The 20,024-nt window shown below is 41.2% G+C and overlaps 3 protein-coding genes across 7 annotated transcripts; 1 reads left to right on the top strand and 2 right to left on the bottom strand.

The window, feature by feature from the left end:
- LOC131104206 (kinesin-like protein KIF3B) lies at positions 1 to 5,474 on the bottom strand. 3 transcript variants are annotated; one of them, XM_058051144.1, is made up of 9 exons: positions 5,129 to 5,474; positions 3,280 to 4,721; positions 3,010 to 3,111; positions 2,683 to 2,805; positions 2,467 to 2,585; positions 1,836 to 1,952; positions 1,533 to 1,638; positions 1,215 to 1,420; positions 1 to 1,081 (listed from the first exon to the last, which is right to left on the bottom strand). In XM_058051144.1, the coding sequence occupies exons 2-9, from the start codon at positions 4,657 to 4,659 to the stop codon at positions 982 to 984; spliced, it is 2,253 nt and encodes a 750-aa protein (XP_057907127.1). In that variant the 5' UTR covers positions 4,660 to 4,721; positions 5,129 to 5,474; the 3' UTR covers positions 1 to 981. The 3 variants fall into 3 exon arrangements, 2 of the variants coding, with proteins under 2 accessions (XP_057907127.1, XP_057907128.1); XM_058051145.1 differs by having other exon boundaries at positions 5,235 to 5,474; XR_009119746.1 differs by lacking the exon at positions 1,533 to 1,638.
- An 812-nt stretch (positions 5,475 to 6,286) lies between these two features.
- On the top strand, positions 6,287 to 13,309 carry LOC131104024 (kinesin-like protein KIF3B). Of its 2 annotated transcripts, none has more exons than XM_058050711.1 (9): positions 6,287 to 6,452; positions 7,040 to 8,536; positions 8,616 to 8,717; positions 8,969 to 9,091; positions 9,947 to 10,065; positions 10,344 to 10,460; positions 10,693 to 10,798; positions 11,382 to 11,587; positions 11,677 to 13,309. In XM_058050711.1, the coding sequence occupies exons 2-9, from the start codon at positions 7,139 to 7,141 to the stop codon at positions 11,780 to 11,782; spliced, it is 2,277 nt and encodes a 758-aa protein (XP_057906694.1). In that variant the 5' UTR covers positions 6,287 to 6,452; positions 7,040 to 7,138; the 3' UTR covers positions 11,783 to 13,309. The 2 variants fall into 2 exon arrangements, with proteins under 2 accessions (XP_057906694.1, XP_057906693.1); XM_058050710.1 differs by having other exon boundaries at positions 6,323 to 6,452; positions 7,037 to 8,536.
- A 64-nt stretch (positions 13,310 to 13,373) lies between these two features.
- Positions 13,374 to 18,407, bottom strand: LOC131104025 (protein-L-isoaspartate O-methyltransferase domain-containing protein 2). 2 transcript variants are annotated; one of them, XM_058050712.1, is made up of 8 exons: positions 18,048 to 18,406; positions 17,319 to 17,463; positions 17,075 to 17,235; positions 15,921 to 16,071; positions 15,556 to 15,658; positions 15,299 to 15,470; positions 15,087 to 15,210; positions 13,376 to 14,194 (listed from the first exon to the last, which is right to left on the bottom strand). In XM_058050712.1, the coding sequence occupies exons 3-8, from the start codon at positions 17,228 to 17,230 to the stop codon at positions 13,671 to 13,673; spliced, it is 1,230 nt and encodes a 409-aa protein (XP_057906695.1). In that variant the 5' UTR covers positions 17,231 to 17,235; positions 17,319 to 17,463; positions 18,048 to 18,406; the 3' UTR covers positions 13,376 to 13,670. The 2 variants fall into 2 exon arrangements, with proteins under 2 accessions (XP_057906696.1, XP_057906695.1); XM_058050713.1 differs by lacking the exon at positions 17,319 to 17,463 and having other exon boundaries at positions 13,374 to 14,194; positions 18,048 to 18,407.
- Between the last annotated feature and the right edge of the window lie 1,617 nt (positions 18,408 to 20,024).

The raw sequence follows: 20,024 nt of genomic DNA, 5'->3' as shown, positions 1-20,024 counted from the left end.
AAGTAATTCTCAAGGTCACCATAACATTATGACCCTGGCAAAAAGGATATCAACAGTCACAGGAAATGACACATTACTTTCACTCCAAATCCTGTCAAATTTCACAAAACAATGCTGTATATGCAGTCACAAACACACCCAAACAAAAACACCCTTAATTCAATTTCTCCAAGACTTCAAGGCAGTCCCGATCGGCCAGGGAGGCAACAATAAAACAGCCACCCTGTCTTGTAAATGAGATAAATGGTTAGAAAAATCACACAACAGAATCTTGGGAGTGTTTCACACACAAATTGGCTCTGATTAGTTGGCTGTTAAAGATGTTAAAGTGATTCATGCTTCAGGGCCGAGATGGCTGTAAAGGTTTGAAGTGTTTTGGGTATTGGGTTTCTCCATCTTCACCCCCAGATGTTTTAAATCCATTGTGTTCATTTCTTTTATGATAATCTGTCACGCGTCAACATCTACTGATGATGACATGTAGGGGCAAAGAGAAAGAAAGTTGTAGATTCTTGGGACTTGTAGAAATGGATTGATTGGTTTGTTTGTTTGGTTTACAAATTAAAGAATTAAATTATAACGAGAAAAGTATGCCGCTCCCAATAGAAGCCTTGCGCCTGTTTCAAGTAACATTTCTACGACACAACTCTGCCCCCTCGTGGCGAAATAAAATAAAACATGAATGGAAACCACTAAGTCCCAAGTTTGTTTTATTACAAATACATCTAAGAAAAAACATGTAAAATTCACAAGTGAATTATTTTACCATATTATAATACATAGTTCAAATGTATGTGACAGTTACAGCATTTAGCAATGTAATTCGACACATGAGATATTCACAGAGAATGTTCAAACATGTTTACACATTCTAAAAAAACAATCTTGTATATGATTGCTAAACATATAATTAATGTGCATAAAATTTCAGTCTCTCCTGGCACATATTTCAGTCCCCAAAATGTGCTTTCATAGAACCTTTCACTTGGGCACCAGCCCACGGGATTGTGGGTAAATTGGGGAAGTAAGATTATGAGGGCTGCATGAAGCGGTGCGGGACTGCTTGTCTGTTCTTGACCGACTGAATGATAAAATCCATGACAAACAATTAAAAGAATTCTGATATTTTGACTACAGCCAAGCCAAACCAGCATCTGCGACTTCAACATAAGTGTGTTTAAGTGAAGTACAGACCGGTGTTTGTTAAAACTTACCATGACTTTTGTTTCTTCAGACTGCCACTGGTACTGGTTAGTTGTGCAAAGCAATCATTAAATTCTGACGCATCAACCTCGAGATCCTCCTCATCCTTAAGAGCATCCTTCAGAGCTGCCACAACCTTTGGAGCGATGACTGGCTGCTGATAGTTTTTGGTGGTACGAGATGGAAGGTCCATGTCCAACAACAGGAGGTTTTCTGCCTGAGAGCCAAAACAGATAAATATTTAGTTTGAACTCTGAAACTATTCACATCATAAGAGCAGAGCTGACCTGCAAAACAATGGTATCTAATTCTGAATCAATCCAGCTTACTTTGTATCTCATGTCAAGACTAATCATCATGGCCATGCGAGCATGATGACTGAGAGGCCGTCTGAATCCAATAGCTGACTGAGGCCTGCTCAGCACCTCACGATCACTGAACACATAAGAAAATATGCACAGAACGGCCTCAGAATGACAAAAAAAATCTAATTTCTCCATCTGCTAAAGCACCATTGTGGTATTGCTGGATAGAAACTGAAAATTCCAACAGAGTTGCTTGTCTGCTTTCTGACAACTGCCAAGGTACCCTCGAGTAAAGCAGTCCAAGTACCATAAAAACATTGGACTTACGTCTCAATACGTGTAATGGGCCTCATGTTCCAGCATTCATCCTTCTCGTCAAAATAAGCCCTGTTCACAACTTTTTTCTTGTCTTCCAACGGAATAAAATTGTCAATCAGCAGAGACCTAAAAAAGAACAACAACTACAAGTGATAATGTGAAAGATGCACAACATGTCTCAATGAGTGTTATTTTATTTAACAGAGTCTGTTGGATTAAAAGAAATATGACAGCATACCAACTTGCAAAATCAAATAATAATAGCATGATGAGCGAGCTGTTTGGTCATCTCTCTGACATCCCAAAAATGTGCATGTTAGGGTCATTGGAGACTCTAAATTGAGATTGAATGGTTGTTTGACTACATGTGCTCTGTGACTGGCTGGCAACCAGTCCAGGGTGTACCATGCCTCTTGCCCAAAGCCAGCTGTCATAGGCTCCAGCTTGAGCGGTATGGGTAAATGGATGGACGGATTGATCAGTATGATGAACCAATGAATGTAAATTAAAGTAAATGTGAGTTAATTGGTGTTATATTCAGACAACATTCAATCAGATGAAATCATGCACACAATCGATAATGTGATCACAGCAGCCTTTTTAGGGTGAAATACTTGACTTTAGTAGGCAGGCATCATACTTGAGTTTAAGATCTTTGGTGAGTTCGTTCTGGGTCTGTTCTAATTCCTGCCGTGAACTGATGTGTGCCTCTTGTATGTCATGGATTTCTGCCTTTACCGCCTCCAGTTTGGCAAACAACTAGAGAACGAAGAAGAAAAAATTAACACAGAGAAACAAGTCCACTTCACCAAAATTATGAGATCAGTCAGTGCTAGCATCACAATGATTTGATTACCTTATTGACTTTCTTGGTTTTAACATCGACTTCCTGCTGCAGTGAACTGTAGGTCCCCTTTAGTTCTAGAGTCTCTTCATCTTGACACTCCATCTGTTGTCGCATCTCTCGCTCTCGACATTTCTGGAAGGACAACGTGATTGCTTAATCACCTCAGACTGAACTATAAATGCAAAACAAGTCAGTGATTTGCAACAATATAGAAACAGGAAGTACACTAATTGATGCTACAATACAAGATACCCAACCGCATCCAAATACTTGCAAAGCCTGTTTAACACAAGACCTTGGGATTTTACCTACAATCTTCTAACCACTCAGTCGTACCTGCTCAGCAATTTCTTGTCTTTTTTGCTCCAGCATCTTTTGCTGCTCGTTGGTGTGATCCACAATGTTCTTCCCCCCAACTAGAAGTTTACTCTCCATTGTCTGCAATGGGGAAATAAGAGATACATCTCTACAGTGAAATAGAATTCAATACGAGACCAGTGTCTGCTTTGTTCTTACTGTCACATTATTTATCAATGATTATTATTGTATATTTACATCATAGTCTTGTAATACCACAATAAATCATACTGGCGGGGTGGTGCTTACCTTAATTTTGGCTGCCAGTAGCTCTCCCTCTTTCTGCTCCTTCCTCAGGTCTCCCATTTTCCTCTCCTTCTCTAGAAGGAGTTGAGCTTTTTCCTCGGCCACCAGGCTGTGGTCCTCCATGATGGCTCTCCTCTCTCTTTCCAATTTCTCCGTCTGCTCCCTCCAATAATTGTCTTTGTTGTCCTCACCTTCATCATCACTTTCTTCTTCCTGACCATCATCTTTGCTACAATCCCCAGCTCTCCTTCTTTCCCTCCTTTTGTTTTTCTTTCCTAAACGCTTCTCCAGCTGTTCCTTCAGCCTGGCAATCTCCTCCTGAAACCGCCTAAGCTGGGCATCTTTGGGGTCCTCATTGACGCACGGTGTATTCTGGATGTTCTTAGCTCGGTTGGAATACTGCAGCGTCGTTAAAGTCTCTTCGACATTGTAAGATGCCGGGCCAATGTTGGCCACCATGACAGTGCGGGCATTGCCCCCAAGAGAGTCCTGTAAAAGGCGTGTCAGTTTCGAATCTCTGTAAGGGATATGACTGCTCCTGCCATCCACCAGAGCGGATATGACATTCCCCAACGCAGAAAGTGACAGATTGATTTTAGTCGCTTCTTTCAGTCTCTCGCCCTGAGCTCCCGTCTTGGTTTGCCTTTCACTGCCAGCTAGATCCACCAGATTGAGTTTGCCAACTCGGATATGGTTCTCGCCATCCACCTTCTGTTCACTGCATTCTACAGTGATTACAAAGATGGCATGAGAGCGAGAGCTGTGTTCATTCATGTTGGTGGCGCCCACTGAACGATTTTGATTGCCCACATTCATAACATTTTCAATCTCCTCTTTACTTCGAGTGACAAACGATGACAGATTTTTAACGTAAACACCAGTGTCCGGCCTTTCTCTCAGCTCGAGAGGACGTGATTGGTCCTTAGAGAGTAAATCTCTCATTTCCTCTTGATAAATTTCTAGATATGATGCTCTCACCATGTACTGCTGATTTTGAGATCTTGAAATGTGACCAAAGATGTGGTCAAAAGAGTTGGGGATAACGCCTCTCCTCTCTGGGTTGTTTCTTACACCCTCCATGGTGTATGTTTTCCCTGTGCCTGTTTGTCCATATGCAAAGATGGTTCCGTTAAATCCTCGAAGAACTGAATCCACAAGGGGTCTAAAGCTTTCATTGTAAAGCTCAATTTGCTTTGACTTCCAGTCATACACCGAATCAAATGTGAAAACTTTTGAGGTTGAAGGATCCCTAGGGTTCCTGACAATAATTTGTCCCAACTTCACATCAACTGAGACCACACTCTCAAATGTGGCTGCCCGTTCCTTCTCATTCATAGGACGACAACGGACCACAACCTTTATAGACTCACAGTTACTGGACATTTTGTTCAGGCTAGGATGACCTTTCTAGTAATGCTTCACCAACTGAATGCACAGCGCAGAACCTGTTGGAGAAATGAATAAAAACAAATGAATAAAACTTCTTCCTGTGTCATATAACATGTTAACAGGTGTGTCCAAAGACATGTAACGCCTCTTTTTTTTAAAACACTTTTTGTTTTACCCTCACTGAACGTACTTTTTCATATACATGCATGTTTGTTGTTGTTTTGCACCACTTGGCGAGATTGGCCCATTTACACAGCGTAGTGTCAAATAGAAGTATTCCACCGTTGGTTTCGAATTTAATTTAATTATTCAGTAAAAAAAAAAAAAGTTGAGGGAAATGTGCAAGTAGCTTTCTATGTCAGCATTGTCGGATGCTTTTCTAGTTAACAATAGCAATGTAACCTGTAACCACGTACTGTATGCTACGAATTATGCTAGTTAACTAACATTGGCTTGTGCTTACCTGCCATTTTCGGTACACTTGTTTACTCGACGTCGTGTCAAATTTTTGGTACACTTGTTTACTCGACGTCGTGCCAAAATTCATGATCACAAAACTTGAAACTTACATTTCACCCGGCGAAAAACCAAACACTGTCTACGTAGTACAGCCAGTCACCCACGTGACCCCATTGCCTTGTGTGATATGTTGTTCGGCGGCATTCATTAGTCCAAATTAAAAGACCGTTTAGAATGTTAACGTGGGTGTTTCTGACGTGTGTCTTTCATTGTAACAAAACGTCATTCCTCAATGTTTGGTTAAGTTACTCATCGATGCTGACATAAGAGCCCGATGCTTAATACAATAGTTCAGAAAATACTGTATGGGTCGTAATTCACTTCCGGTTCGAGTCCCGCCCACACCGATATTGAACGCACTGATTGGGCGATACTGCTGATTTTGGTATCAATCCAAAACAGTCTTGGGTTGCTATTGTCGCTGCCAATTCTTATTACTCTCATTAAAACCCGATTTTAGTTGGTGTTTTTTGATTTACCGGTGATCACTACAGGGTGTACCTCACGCCTAACGCAGAAGATGTCCGCTGGGGTAGACTCCTGCTCAGCAAGACAAGCAATATAGCAAAAGGATGGATATTTTAGTAAATGACTCGTTTTGCACGTTTGGGTGATTTTTTTTTTGCAATTTCGTGTATTTGTAATCAGTTGTGATTTAAGTATCATATGTGGCGACTCCGTAATCAGGAAAAAGCAAAAAAAACAAAGTCCAAATAGAGAACAATGTCTTTACAGTGTGACATCTGCATGTAACATCATAAAAAATACATCACAGTTCCTCTGTGGAATTTGAATTCGATATTCATGTGTAATTTTTGTCTCCATGCCTCTGTTGTGATGTTCAGTGCATAACATTGGTATTTTAAGTAACAGGAGTCTGAGACTGTTGGCCTTTTTTTTTGGTTTCCCGGACGCAGACAAAACCAGCTGACAGTCTGCTCATACCTAGTTGCCAAATAGAGAGAAACAACTTTGTTATTAATATGGATTAATATTTTCCTCGGAAATACGAATTTACGACATTTTTATAAATAATGCTGATTTGCGTCTGCATGCAAACGTGGAACAAAGTTTCCCGATTATAACTGTATAATTCACCTACAGTTGACAGTGTTCCCTTTCTTCAGATGGGGGATGTAAATATACAATCTGGCAACTCAGCCCCGGAGCCGCACCGTTGTAGCGATGAGCCAGTGGTTAGCTGAGTGTCGGATTAGCTAATGTTCGACGCTACATTTTATCGAGTTTGCTGGATGTCTTATGAATAGGTACGTATGTAACACATTTGACCTACGCACTGTACATTTTAAAAAGGTGTTTGGTGCTATCGTGATTTCATTTGGAGCCTCGTAACTAATGTTGGCCAGGTAGAATATGCTATAATACTTGTAGCCTTGGTTACCAGTGTGTTTGCTGTTGATTGTTCAATGTTGTGGTCTCGTTGTGGGTTTTAGATTATTTTAGTCATCCGGGGATGTTGATGCAATGTTGCCAACCACAAATCGATACAATCAAAGTAACATTTAATAACGCGCTGTGAATGCTGGTTATCTTAACGCCGACGACTTCTTAACCCGCAGGTCCAACATTAAGGGATTACTGTAGCTAGCAAGTGGTCGGTGTTTTAGAGTCTGATTGTAGTTTAACTATCAATGCTATTGACTTTACAACCATCATCAATGGTTACCGTATGCTGCGATGGTCTTCTATGGCACTAGAAATGATTCTACATGCTACAACCTGGGAAACCAAACAAGAAACAAAATGAACTATTTATTGTCTTCTATTATGAGTGATGCACTTGTATGTTAATTGTATTGGTTCTTAATTAATTCTGTTTTTTTTTCTCCAGCAGGTTCTGATGTGGGTGGTTCTGTTTGTAGGTTTTCCTTGAATCCCAGGTTGGAGAACACCTCTTGTCAAACTGTATGTGTGTAAGCCTCCGGTCCACAACATGTCCAAAAGCAAGAGCTCCGAGTCAGTGAAAGTAGTGGTCCGTTGTCGTCCTATGAATGAGAAGGAACGGGCAGCCGCATTTGAGTGTGTGGTGTCTGTTGATGTCAAATTTGGACAAATTATTGTTAGGAACCCTAGAGAAGCTTCTGCTGGTGAACTCCCCAAAGTTTTCACATTTGATTCGGTGTATGACTGGAACTCAAAGCAAATAGATCTATACGATGAAACCTTTAGGCCACTTGTGGATTCAGTTCTTCAAGGATTTAACGGAACCATCTTTGCATATGGACAAACAGGCACAGGGAAAACATACACCATGGAGGGTGTAAAGAATGACGCAGAGAGGAGAGGCGTTATCCCCAACTCTTTTGACCACATCTTCACTCATATTTCAAGGTCTCAGAATCAGCAGTACCTGGTCCGAGCGTCTTATTTAGAAATTTATCAGGAGGAGATCAGAGATTTACTCTCTAAGGACCAATTGCGTCGTCTTGAGCTGAGAGAGAGGCCGGACACTGGTGTTTACGTTAAGGACCTGTCATCATTTGTCACCAAGAGTGTGCGGGAAATTGAAAATGTTATGAATGTGGGCAATCAGAATCGTTCAGTGGGCGCCACCAACATGAATGAACACAGCTCTCGCTCTCATGCTATCTTTGTAATCACTGTGGAATGCAGCGAACTCGGGGTGGATGGCGAGAACCATATCCGAGTTGGCAAACTCAATCTGGTGGATCTAGCTGGCAGTGAAAGGCAAACCAAGACGGGAGCTCAGGGCGAGAGACTGAAAGAAGCGACTAAAATCAATCTGTCACTTTCTGCATTGGGGAATGTCATATCCGCTCTGGTGGATGGCAGGAGCAGTCATATCCCTTACAGAGATTCGAAACTGACACGCCTTTTACAGGACTCTCTTGGGGGCAATGCCCGCACTGTCATGGTGGCCAACATTGGCCCGGCATCTTACAATGTCGAAGAGACTTTAACGACGCTGCGATACTCCAACAGAGCGAAGAACATAAAAAATAAGCCTCGCGTGAATGAGGACCCCAAGGATGCTCTACTCAGGAAGTTTCAGGAGGAGATTGCCAAGCTGAAGGCGCAGCTGGAGAAGCGTACAGGAAAGAAAAATAAAAGGAGGCAAAGGAGGAGGGCCGGGGATTGTAGCAATGGGGATGGTTGGGATGATGGGAGCGAGGATGATGAAGACGGCGACAACAGAGTTGATTATTGGAGGGAGCAGCAAGAGAAGCTAGAGAGAGAGAGGAGAGCTATCATGGAGGACCACAGCCTGGTGGCTGATGAGAAAGCTCAACTCCTTCAGGAGAAGGAGAGGAAAATGGAAGACCTGAAGAAGGAGCAGGAGGCTGGAGAAATGTTGGCAGCCAAAGTTAAGGTGAGCGGCAGCGAATCACAGCGCATACAGTACGTTAGGACTTTAGTTAAGCTGTATCTTCTGTTTCATCTCTTTCCAGGCAATGGAGAGTAAACTTCTAGTTGGGGGGAAGAACATTGTGGATCATACCAACGAGCAGCAGAAGATGCTGGAGCAGAAAAGGCATGAAATTGCTGAACAGGTACTATAAATCTCTGTACTGTTAATGGGCTAATAATCCGTTTATAACTTTACAGTGCCTATCTCCATAAAGCTTAGATTTCATGAGAAACCTATTGGACATTTTTATAGTATTTATGACCTTGAATATCACAAAACATCTCATGACTCCTGATCATTTGAGTGCAGTAATCATTCACTGCATCATGTGATCCACTGCCGTCTTAAAATCCAAGATGCCTACATTTGGTCCTGATGTTTTTGTGTTTCTAGAAAAGGAGAGAGCGAGAGATGCAACAGCAAATGGAGTGTCGTGATGAAGAGACCCTGGAGCTGAAGGAGACCTACAGTTCTCTACAACAGGAAGTAGACATTAAAACCAAGAAATTGAAAAAGGTAGTGACAAGAGAGCGACTCATATACATTAATTCATTCATTCATTCATTTTCTACCGCTTTTCCTCACGAGGGTTGCGGGGGGTGCTGGAGCTTATTCCAGCTGTCTTCGGGCAAACAACCATTCACACTCACATTCATACCTATGGACAATTTGGAGTCGCCAATTAACCTAGCATGTTTTTGGAATGTGGGAGGAAACCGGAGTACCCGGAGAAAACCCACGCATGCACAGGGAGAACATGCAAACTCCACACAGAGATGGCCGAGGGTGGAATTGAACCCTGGTCTCCTACCTGTGAGGTCTGCGCGCTAACCACTCGATCGCCGTGCCGCCCTACTCTCATATACAATGTACCGATATTGTCCTGTACTTTATTACCGATACCAATATCAGCTTATAGCAATATTGACATTCAGCTCTTTCCTCAAATCAATGCATTCATTATTATTATAGTCATTTACTCAACATGTAAGTTGACTTTTGAATACGCTTGTGTGCTTCACAACTCTCCATTTTGTTGCATTTTCCTGGTTTCAGTCAATGAACACATTTTGGTCCGTCTTGCACTTTTAAATGTTGGCTTTTCTCATCAAATTCTTACTTCTGAGCCGTGGTTCCATTTAAAGACTAGCGGCATAGGAAATGGAAGGATGGAGCAGTAAACAATGTCATTGGCTCATAACGGGTGACGTCATCGCATTTGCTGTCACGTTAACCGTAACATGATTATATGTCATTAAAATTCCCATTCAATTTAATTGGCCATAACATTTGAGTTTTTATTAGTTTTTTTGTATGCACTCTTAAACAAGCAGCCTCATTCCCTTCTCCCCTTGTGTTTCTCTTCTCTAGTTGTTTGCCAAACTGCAGGCAGTGAAGGCTGAAATTCATGACATCCAGGAAGCGCACATCAATGAGCGCCAGGAGCTGGAACAGACCCAGAATGAGCTCACCAGAGACCTTAAGCTAAAGTATGCATCTTGCACATCACGCCACCGACCCCAAACAATGACTGCATGCTGTTTCCTATCTGCTCAATCAAGTTCATTAGTCATTATTATGAAATCTTTGGTAAATTATCTATTGGCTCACACTGTGTGCCGCTCCAAACAGCATGTTTTTGTATTGTTTTCTAACACGAATGTACACACTTAATAGAAAAATGCTATCCATATTTGGCCCTTGTTTCCTGGTGCTCCTTTTATAACGCACATGCTGACAGTGTCCGTGTCTAACCTTTATCCTGTAGGCATCTCATTATTGAGAATTTCATTCCTTCGGAAGAGAAGAGCAAAATAGTCAACAGGGCTTATTTCGACGAGGAGGATGAATATTGGAAAATGAGGCCCATCACACACATAGAGGAGTAAGTGTTGCACTGTGTGAATACACTTCTAACAGGTCTGTATGCAAGTGGCACTACATTTCTTTTTTTTTAAGACTACGCAAAAATATAAGAACACCACCACCGGCTAGCATATGTTCCCATTAGCGCTGTAAAAGAACAGATTGTACACAAAAAAGATTAAACATGTAGAACAGCACATTTGCCCTGCACAATACATAATCTCACATTGTGTATGTTTTTTTGTGCTCAGTGATCATCAAATGATGAGCAGGCCTCAGTCTGCCATCGGATTCAGAAGGCCTCTCAGCAACCATGCTCGCACGGCCATGAAAGATAGTCCTGACATGAGATACAAAGTAAGTTGTACTTTTTCTTCATGCTCTTTTGTTTATTAAAACAAAAATAAAGTAAAATCACAAGTAAAATTTCAAGTATGAATAGCATTTTTATGCTTTTTGAGCGGATGGATTGAGATTGAAGATGCATTCATGTTCTACCGCTTTTTCCTCACGAGGGTCGGGGGGGTGCTGGAGCCTATCCCAGCTGTCTTCGGGTGAAAGGCGGGGTACACCCCGGAGTGGTCGCCAGCCAATCACAGGGCACATATAGACAAACAACCATTCACACTCACATTCATACCTATGGACAATTTGGAGTCGCCAATTAACCTAGCATGTTTTTGGAATGTGGGAGGAAACCGGAGTACACGGAGAAAACCCACGCATGCACGGGGAGAACATGCAAACTCCACACAGAGATGGCCGAGGGTGGAATTGAACCCTGGTTTCCTAGCTGTGAGGTCTGCACGCTAACCACTCGTCCGCCGTGCCGCCCTCTTTGGATTTTAATGAAAATTGCAATTCAAAAACTGTAATGGAATAAGGATGTTTTTGCACAAAACATGCATACTACCTGGCTTGTCTTTGTCACGCCCACCAGGCTGAGAACATCCTGCTTCTTGGTATGGAAATGCCGTCTCGGACCACCAAAGACTATCAGCGGCCGGTTATCGCCCCAAAGGTAGCAGCAGCTCTGGAGGATGCACTAAAGAATGAGGATGATCTTCAAGTAGATGCGTCAGGATTTAATGGCAGCTTTGCACCTCTAGACAGTGCCAGCGGCAGCCTCAGGAAACCAAAGTCTGGGTAAGTGAAACAAACAAGAGCCCTCTTTTGCTCCACTTCAGTCCACTGCGTTGCATTTTAATTGTTTTGTATGCGTGTTGATCATTCAGGCGACCAAGAACAAGCAAGCAATCAAACACTTGGACGTCTTCATTCAGTGCTCACAATCCAGCAACCCCTATGTACCCACAATCCCGCGGGCTGGTGCCCAAGTGAAAGCTGCAATCTGCCAACAACATCGTCCCTGTGCACCTTCCCAAGCTGGAGTTCTACTCTGAGAGAACAGCTTTTATTTTGCCCAAGACTTCACAAGATCTGCAAAAGGCAAAATAAATTGTAAGGCTTAATGCTGCTTTGTAGAAATACAATGAATTATTTTAATTCGCACTATTTGCTACTGTCAGGTGCTTTCTTAAGAGTATACTTCAGGCACCTTTATCACGACTCATGTCACTTAGCACTCATTCTTTTGAATTTGGCTGACATTATGTTATATAATAAAGATACATATATATATATATATATATATATATATATACACACACACACCATATTGTATGTTACAATGTTCTTAATGCGTACAGAACATACACCAATCAGGTATAAGAGCTAAAAGCCCGACCTACCTAAATAATGTACAGGTTTTGGCACCAAAACCACTCTAATGTGGAGCCCTGTCCACAACATTACAAAGATCATTGAATTAGATTGAGATGGAGGGCATGGAGGCAAAAACACCCACAAAGTTAATCATGCTAAAAGCGGCCATGGAGGTGTGTACTTTGTCTGCAACATCGTTTGCATGTCAAAGTAACGAGCATACATTCAAATATGGACCAAAGGTTTCCCAGTTGCACCTATAGCTGTTGATAGGATGGCCTCCCCCAAGCTGTGATGCACTTTCTGTCACCTTTGTACTACAAGCAACCAACATTTTCAGGAACGTGTGGGATCCATCAACACAGCATAGCCTTAACTTCCTGCACACATTAGTGAGGCTTAGCGCTCATCACTAGTTGTCCTACCTCAGACTACTTTCAGTAGGTACCAGCCACGGCTGACCTACACTTTTAGTAGATGTTCTCACCCAGTTGTCCAGCAGGCAAATCATCATTTCTTTGTTATTTTGTTTATTTTTTTTTCATAACTGCAACTTAAGAGGATATAATTCATTTGCTGTGTATTGTCTTGCGCACTGACAGGTGCAATTGTAATAAGATGATAAAAGTTATTTACTTTATCTGTGGTTATAACAACATGGCTGCTCAGTGTACATTCACTTTATATATGTTTAAATACTAACATTACCATGCAATCCAGCTAAATGGCCTGCAATGTTAAGCTTCCAATGACAAACAACACATAAACCAAGAACGCTACACATATTATTAAATTTCTATTCTGCGCAGTGTAGTTGAGTTCTTTAAAAACGACATTTCAGAAGCAATAAATTGAAACTGCTGATTCCCGTGTTATGTTAAGCTTTTCCCGCTCTAATATTCCTCCAGACATTCCAACAGAGCTGGATACATGGCTCTGTAATTGAGAGATTGTAATGTAGTTGTTATGTAAACATGGAAGATGTAACAATATCGAGGTTAGCTTGCTGCAAGCCTTTGCTTGTGTCACTTTACTAATATTGCATAATTTTGATTTTGGTATAAGCGAAAATGTATTTTGTATGCTGGCAATGAAAACATAAATGAATGTCATAAAATAAAACAGTGAGTTTGTCTTCATCACTGGTCCATAATTGTATATACTTGCATATAATTGCAGACTTCAACAATGAAAATAGTCACTTTTGCTGGACTGTCTTTAGTATTATCTGTTTTATTACAGCAGTCAATAATACCGATCAATTTACAAAAAAAAACACAATTTATTCACACCAAAGCTTGATGCTTCATACAAAATGTCCATGATTATATACATTCAGCAGCAAATCACAACTTCACAATGATCAAACATGTTGGATATAGGAATAATCTACACATAGATCCATCAGGCAGACACGTGAAGTGAAGACATGTTGTCCTACCTTCTATAAGTGGGAGGGATGCTTCAGTCTCTGCTGGCTTGTTTGCGCTGACTCAGGATCAGATCACTTGTTTCTGTAGTACAAGAGGAACCTCTTCAGAGGCTCGGGCAACGGCAGGCCCAAGATCCTCTCTCTCAGCACGTTAATCGCAGGCTGGACTCGAAGAAGCTCTCCCGTCTCTTTCTCCTCCTCTTGCTCTTCAACCTCTTCTTCCACCATCTCTTCCTCCACCATCACCCCTCGTGATGCTCTAGCAACCCTCCTGCTCCCCCTGATTTCTCTCCTCGCCTCCTCTTCATCCTCCATCCTCCCTCCTTGGTTATTGTTGCTGTCCAGAGATGCAGGACTCATACTGCTGCCAACGACCTGACGGGTGGCCAAGACGAGGGCGTTGCAGCGGCGTCGATGAACACGGCGGCGTTTGAAGCGAGGGCCGTACTTGTGTAGCCCGGCCACAGCCAGACCCCTGCCCACGCTGAAGGACGAGCCACGGGTCTGGGATTGGTTTTCTCGATCTGTGGTCACTTGCAGAGTGTGTCGGATGCAGAAACGAGCGAGCTCCTGTAATGTCTGCACTTCATACTTTGCTGTAAAATTGAAGAACAAAACAGAGCAAAGACAGGAAGTGAGGACAGTAACCAAAGTACACTGGACCCTCGGTTTTAACCATTAATTCATTGTTGATGCGGACTTCCTGTACATTCTGGCGAGATCAAATATTAGAGGGGTCATGGATTCAGTGCGCTATTACAAAGAGATCTTGCAGTTATCTTTGCAGACATTTTAACAAAGTAGAAAGGCCTGTAAGACCACAGAAAGGAAAGTAAGGAGTTTTACTCTTTTTATTACTATTTATACTTAGAATTCTCATTTTAAAAGTGTATTTTATGTGTTTTGTGTACATAGTTTAGGAAATATTTTTTTTTCTACTGATAATTGGTTTAGACCAGGGTTCAATTCCACCCTCGGCCATCTCTGTGTGGAGTTTGCATGTTCTCCCCGTGCATGCGTGGGTTTCCTCCCACATTCCAAAAACATGCTAGGTTAATTGACAATTCCAAATTGTCCATAGGTATGAATGTGAGTGTGAATGGTTGTTTGTCTATATGTGCCCTATGATTGGCTGGCGACCAGTCCAGGGTGTACCCCGCCTCTCGCCTGAAGACAGCTGGGATAGGCTCCAGCACCCCCGCGACCCTCGTGAGGATAAGCGGTAGAAAATGAATGAATGAATAATTGGCTTATGGTTATGAGGTGTTTTCTTTGGTTAATACATGTGTATGTTTTCAGTACAATCTTATTTTTTTAATGTAGTACTACTAAATGGAACATTGATACCACCAGTGGGACTTGTACCACAGTTTGAGAATTTGATTTAAATACACAGCACACAACCACATCATTCTAACCTCTTTTTTTTTTTTTAATGTTTCCTCCCGTGTTATTTGTGTCAATAAAGAGAATAAAAGTGAGACTTACGTAACGGGACAGCTTTGGGTTTGCCATTCATGTTGAGTTTGGGCAGCACTAGAGGAGCAAAGGACACTGAAATGATCTTTTTGGTCTCCCAGCTGTTTGGTCCTGTGCGAGTGATCTTGGTCAGCTGCAGAAAATAAAACAAAAGGAAGATGAACTTTCCTTCAACCACTTCATTTAATTTACTGTGATCCATATGGAATAACTTCACTCACCTTTTCCTCAAGAGGCATCACCAGAATGCCCCCAACCTTGATCAGGTTCTTCATATAGTCCTCATGGTCCTTCTGCACCCCTGCCCCACAGTACACTCTGTCATACTGGCGGCTCTCCGGCGGGATCTCCAGACAGTTGCCCACCACAAAGGATGGCTCGCAGAACTCGAATCTGCTCAAAGGCACAACAATAACAATATAAAAAAAAAAAACTCGTACACAGGTCAACTAGTATACACACACGGTTAGATACCCACTTGTCAAAACTGTCACTGGTTTTGATGAAAGAGTCAAGCTTCTGGTAGGCGTATTCTATGACATCAGCATGTAACTCCACACCATGATTCACTCCAAATGGTCCTGGAATAATCAACACTACATTAAAGCCACACACTCCACACGGAAACGTTCAAGGGATTATATTACATTATTTTAATGAAATAATAACATATAGTTAGAAATCCCACAGTTTTGGTCCTTGAACTTTCTCCCATGGTTATTATTAATACTGTATTGTTCCAGTTCAAGTCCATATATTGTTTGGTGCACAACCTCAATCCCAAGAAAATGTCATATCTTCATCCTTCTTGTTCATTCAGGGAAAATGTTCCTAAGCACCTACCCAATATGAGGCCAACCATGGTGCTCAGATAGCCGGTCCCGCTGCCAAGGTTAAGGAATGAGAGACGAGGGTGGAGGTCCAAGGCCTCCATCACCTCTGAGTAGATACATGGAGCTGATAGGTGAATGTTCCCATGTCGCCAGGCCAAGTCCTAATACCAACAAAACATAGGTAAGAATCATTTTCTTTTCAATCACACCAAGTCTCAGTTGGACCGCTTTGGGCACGCCCATAAAGAGTATATAAGTAAGTCATATTTTAATATTTTTTAAACTTTTTAAACTTTCAATGCTAAAATCACAAATACTTAAACTTGCTGATATAGTTCATCTTCAAACTGCTAAAATAATGCATAAGGCTAAAAATAACCAATTACCTAAAAATGTCATCCAGGAGAAATATGATCTCAGAACTTCAGAACTAAATGTGAAACACTTTTAAGCTAGGACTACATTAAAAAACCATAGCATTTCAGTATGTGGAATCAAACTATGGAATGGATTGAGTAAGGACCTCAAACAATGCACAACGATGAGCCAATTCAAGAAACAATACAAGCAGTTGATGTTTGCTAAATACAAGGATGAAGAGTCTTGAACCAGTCATGATGTGCTATATATATCACTATATTGACACTTACTATGGTACCCATTATGTCATTGTATGGTCACATCACCTCGTACTTCGGTACGAGGTACATTATTAAAAAAAAACACAAAAAAAACCCTTAAACTGTATTATGGAAAGCAGGAAGTGAACAAATGTAACAGTTACTGATTGTAAAAGTACCAGATGGGGGGGTAGGATTTATTAAGCTTTGCTTCTTCCTACTCCTTTTGGCCATGTGGAACTGTGAACTGATCATGTGATGCACTCAATTGTAATCTGATGCATGTTCAAATGAAATTAAACCATTACCATTACTATTACTATTGTGTGTGGGTTTTTTCCGGGTACTCCGGTTTCCTCCCACATTCCAAAAACATGCATGTTAAGTTAGAGTTATTATTTTGGTGTGAATCACATCTCCGAATCTTTTTCTAGTAATGTAATATAATGTAGTCACACCATTTAGATAACAAGATACCTCCATCTTCCCACTTATGTGTACAAAACATGACCCTGCAATGACACCGTGACATTGCATTTCTCACCTTGTAGGCGTTCTCCCTGTATTCATCCAGGTAATAGTCGGCACGGTCAATGGCACGGAAAGCCCGCTCTACCAAGTCTGAGCGGATGTAATAAGCCTCCTTCAGGTTGTCAATCAAATCATCATTGTCCTCCCCGGCACTGACAGCTCCACCCATGATGCCTAAAGATGGAGAGAAACCAAGTTATTGTAGTTTACTGTCCACAGTTAACAGGGTCTCTAACCTGAGTAAAGTGGTTTCTCACTCTTAACAGTGCTTTGTTGCTTTTCTGTAGTTAACAAATGTGGTGCTTTTAATCTGGGGCTGTTGAAATCCTGCTTTTGGCAGCCCGGCTAGGTGTGAATGCAGCCTTTGTGGTTCCCAGAGGTGTTAAAAACAGCAGCAGAGGCCTGGACAACAGGACAAAGATCAAAGCCGTAAAAAAAACACACACATGGGAATAAACATGCTCTCCTGTTCCACGTATATGTAGTAGATGCTGAAAACGGCAGGATAAGCATCCTTCATCTGGTATCCATTTATAGACTGCAGCGTTGAGAAACTCCTGTAATATTATATTATTGGAGAGGCCACTAGGAGGCGCTGTGTCACATTTCGCTAGCACAATATTTGGTTTAGTAGGCTAGTAGGATAACCACTTCCTGTAAAACCATACAGGAATTTTATTATATTACCACTGTAATACCATTTGCGTCCTTCATTTACATTTCTCATGAATAGGTCCGAATTAACGCATTGTTATTTAACTGGGGTGTATTTTCACATGTACGACCTCCGCCGCAGTTAATCTAAGACTACATTTACAATGAAGCTCTCTGTAACCAAACCACACAGGTTGAACAGCACAAATAATCTCCACAACAGACTGCATTTCAATGAGAATTACAAAAGAAGTAACACAGCGAGAAGAAGGTGAGAAACACGAACAAGCACAATATGGTGTTGTGAAATGACAACGCATGTTAGAGTATACCTTAATGAACCGCTGATGGATCTTGTCTGTGGCAGTGGTTTCCTTTGTGACCAGCCTCTTGTTTTTTTTCGGGGATCCAGTCAGTAACACACCACTGCCGGATGTAAACATTGGGCCAGCTGACGCCGTGACGTCATACGTACAGCACGTACAGCTCAGACGTTTCCGGATTTAACGTCTCAAGCAGCGCCCGTTTTAGCGCATTCCTTTTGCTCGTGATTGGCAGCCACTCGCGTCAGTAGTACAAATCCTTTGTTCCTTCTCTTCTAGTTTCATAGTTAAACAGCACTAATCACCGTCGAGTATGTGTTTTCTGTCCATTTTACTCCTCTATTAAATCCGGGTTAGCTGGAGGTTGTAGGCGTTGCATGAGTCACGTGAACAAGTCACATGTGTGTGATGTGGCCAATCAGAGGGTGACATACACTACACGGAAACAAATTCTCTACCAGCAGGGGAAACTGGAGATTGTAAAATACACAACTTTGTTATTCGATATACATTTTACAAAACACTGTATCCCGAATACAAATTTCCCATTCCACCAAAAGCCAAAGTGAATAATTTGAACATTCTCTGGAATATACGCATGTGCTAATTTTCTATGCAAACGTTTTGGATTTGAATGCAATAATTACTCATTCTGTAGCCAATTTGTAGAAACTACAAAGCACATATTCTACCAATGTATGTACAGTTAAGCCTTTTGGGAGGATCTACACCATGAAAAGAAAGATTGCAGTGAAATTGAAAGATTTAATCTCATGGAAAACCCCTAGCGATATGCCTGAATTGAAATATTAAGAACATTTTCTTTTTTAATTTATTTATTTATTTACATTTTATATTTTTTCCCCTATACTTTATTTATGTCTATATCTAATCCTTCTATTCCTTTTTCATTTGTTATTATATATTTATATTATATAAATATGTTGTATATTTGTTAGCATTTGTTATAATCTGTGTGTTTTAGCTAGCACATATGTTGTCAAGGCTGACCTAGCCACATCAAACTAATATGTGCTAGCTAAACAAAAACAATGTGTTAGCAAGACACACTTAAATGTTGTAACAATGTTGCAATTTGGATGTGAGCCCTGAAAGACGTTTGGGATGGCTCTGAACGCTCGAGTTCAGAGTGTTTTTTCTAACATTGTCTCCCTGTGATGTCACAGTGAGCTGGACTTTCTTATATGGGCGTTACAGTGTACAAACTTGAGGCTTGCCTTCACACCGCTCTGCTGCACTATTTGTCAAAACTCGACATGTGGAGGAGGACTCAGAGTTGGCAGGCACCTCATAAGGTAAGTTTCCATACATTAGCAGGGGTCGGTACACAGGAAGTCAATCCAATAAGACAACAATATCCAAAAACCGCAGGCAGCAGAAGGGGTTGAAAACAGGCAAGGCTATAACAAGGAGTACTAGGACATGACACGGGGGTGTACAGCAGCTAACAACAACTAACTTAAAACACTTTTATATGAGAACAACGTTAAAAAGCCACAAGTGGAATCAAACTATGTAACGGATCGAGTGAGAAACTTAAACAATGCACTGCGATTAGCGAATTCAACAAACAATACCAGCAGTTGACTATTTCATTCTAATATTTATGATCATTATTAAGTATAGTAAGTATTACATATGGTAACACCACCTTATCACTTCTTTGTGTATTAAAAAAATCACATCTGGAATACAGGAAGTGGATAAATGTAAAAAAAAAACTAATGTATTGCAATAGAAACAGATGGGGGATTTAATAAGCTTTTGGATATATTCCATTATAACTTGATGCATGTTAAATCAAATGAAACCATTAAGCTCAACAGAGTGAGCTGATGCAATGAATGCATGGGAACAAAAACAATAAAACGGCGCCCCTGGATAGAGAACCCGACAGAGACAGGAAGTCAAACAGCCACATACTAATGAATGATTCCAAAAACAGCACCAAAGGGATCATAAGAC

This window comes from Doryrhamphus excisus, chromosome 16 (genome assembly GCF_030265055.1).
Source record: "Doryrhamphus excisus isolate RoL2022-K1 chromosome 16, RoL_Dexc_1.0, whole genome shotgun sequence".
Taxonomy (NCBI): Eukaryota; Metazoa; Chordata; class Actinopteri; order Syngnathiformes; family Syngnathidae; genus Doryrhamphus; species Doryrhamphus excisus.
This window is presented reverse-complemented; position numbering and strand designations above follow the sequence as displayed.

Coding starts and splice junctions, on each gene's coding strand:
- LOC131104206 (XM_058051144.1), bottom strand. CDS start 4,659: ATGTCCAGTAACTGTGAGTCTATAAAGGTTGTGGTCCGTTGTCGTCCT. Junction 2,806..3,009: donor GACAAGAAATTGCTGAGCAG/GTACGACTGAGT, acceptor TTGTCCTTCCAG/AAATGTCGAGAGCGAGAGAT. Junction 1,639..1,835: donor CCCATTACACGTATTGAGAC/GTAAGTCCAATG, acceptor TTATGTGTTCAG/TGATCGTGAGGTGCTGAGCA.
- LOC131104024 (XM_058050711.1), top strand. CDS start 7,139: ATGTCCAAAAGCAAGAGCTCCGAGTCAGTGAAAGTAGTGGTCCGTTGT. Junction 10,066..10,343: donor ACCAGAGACCTTAAGCTAAA/GTATGCATCTTG, acceptor TTTATCCTGTAG/GCATCTCATTATTGAGAATT. Junction 10,799..11,381: donor GTCCTGACATGAGATACAAA/GTAAGTTGTACT, acceptor CACGCCCACCAG/GCTGAGAACATCCTGCTTCT.
- LOC131104025 (XM_058050713.1), bottom strand. CDS start 17,230: ATGGGTGGAGCTGTCAGTGCCGGGGAGGACAATGATGATTTGATTGAC. Junction 15,659..15,920: donor CATGGTTGGCCTCATATTGG/GTAGGTGCTTAG, acceptor TGATTATTCCAG/GACCATTTGGAGTGAATCAT. Junction 15,211..15,298: donor TGATGCCTCTTGAGGAAAAG/GTGAGTGAAGTT, acceptor TATTTTCTGCAG/CTGACCAAGATCACTCGCAC.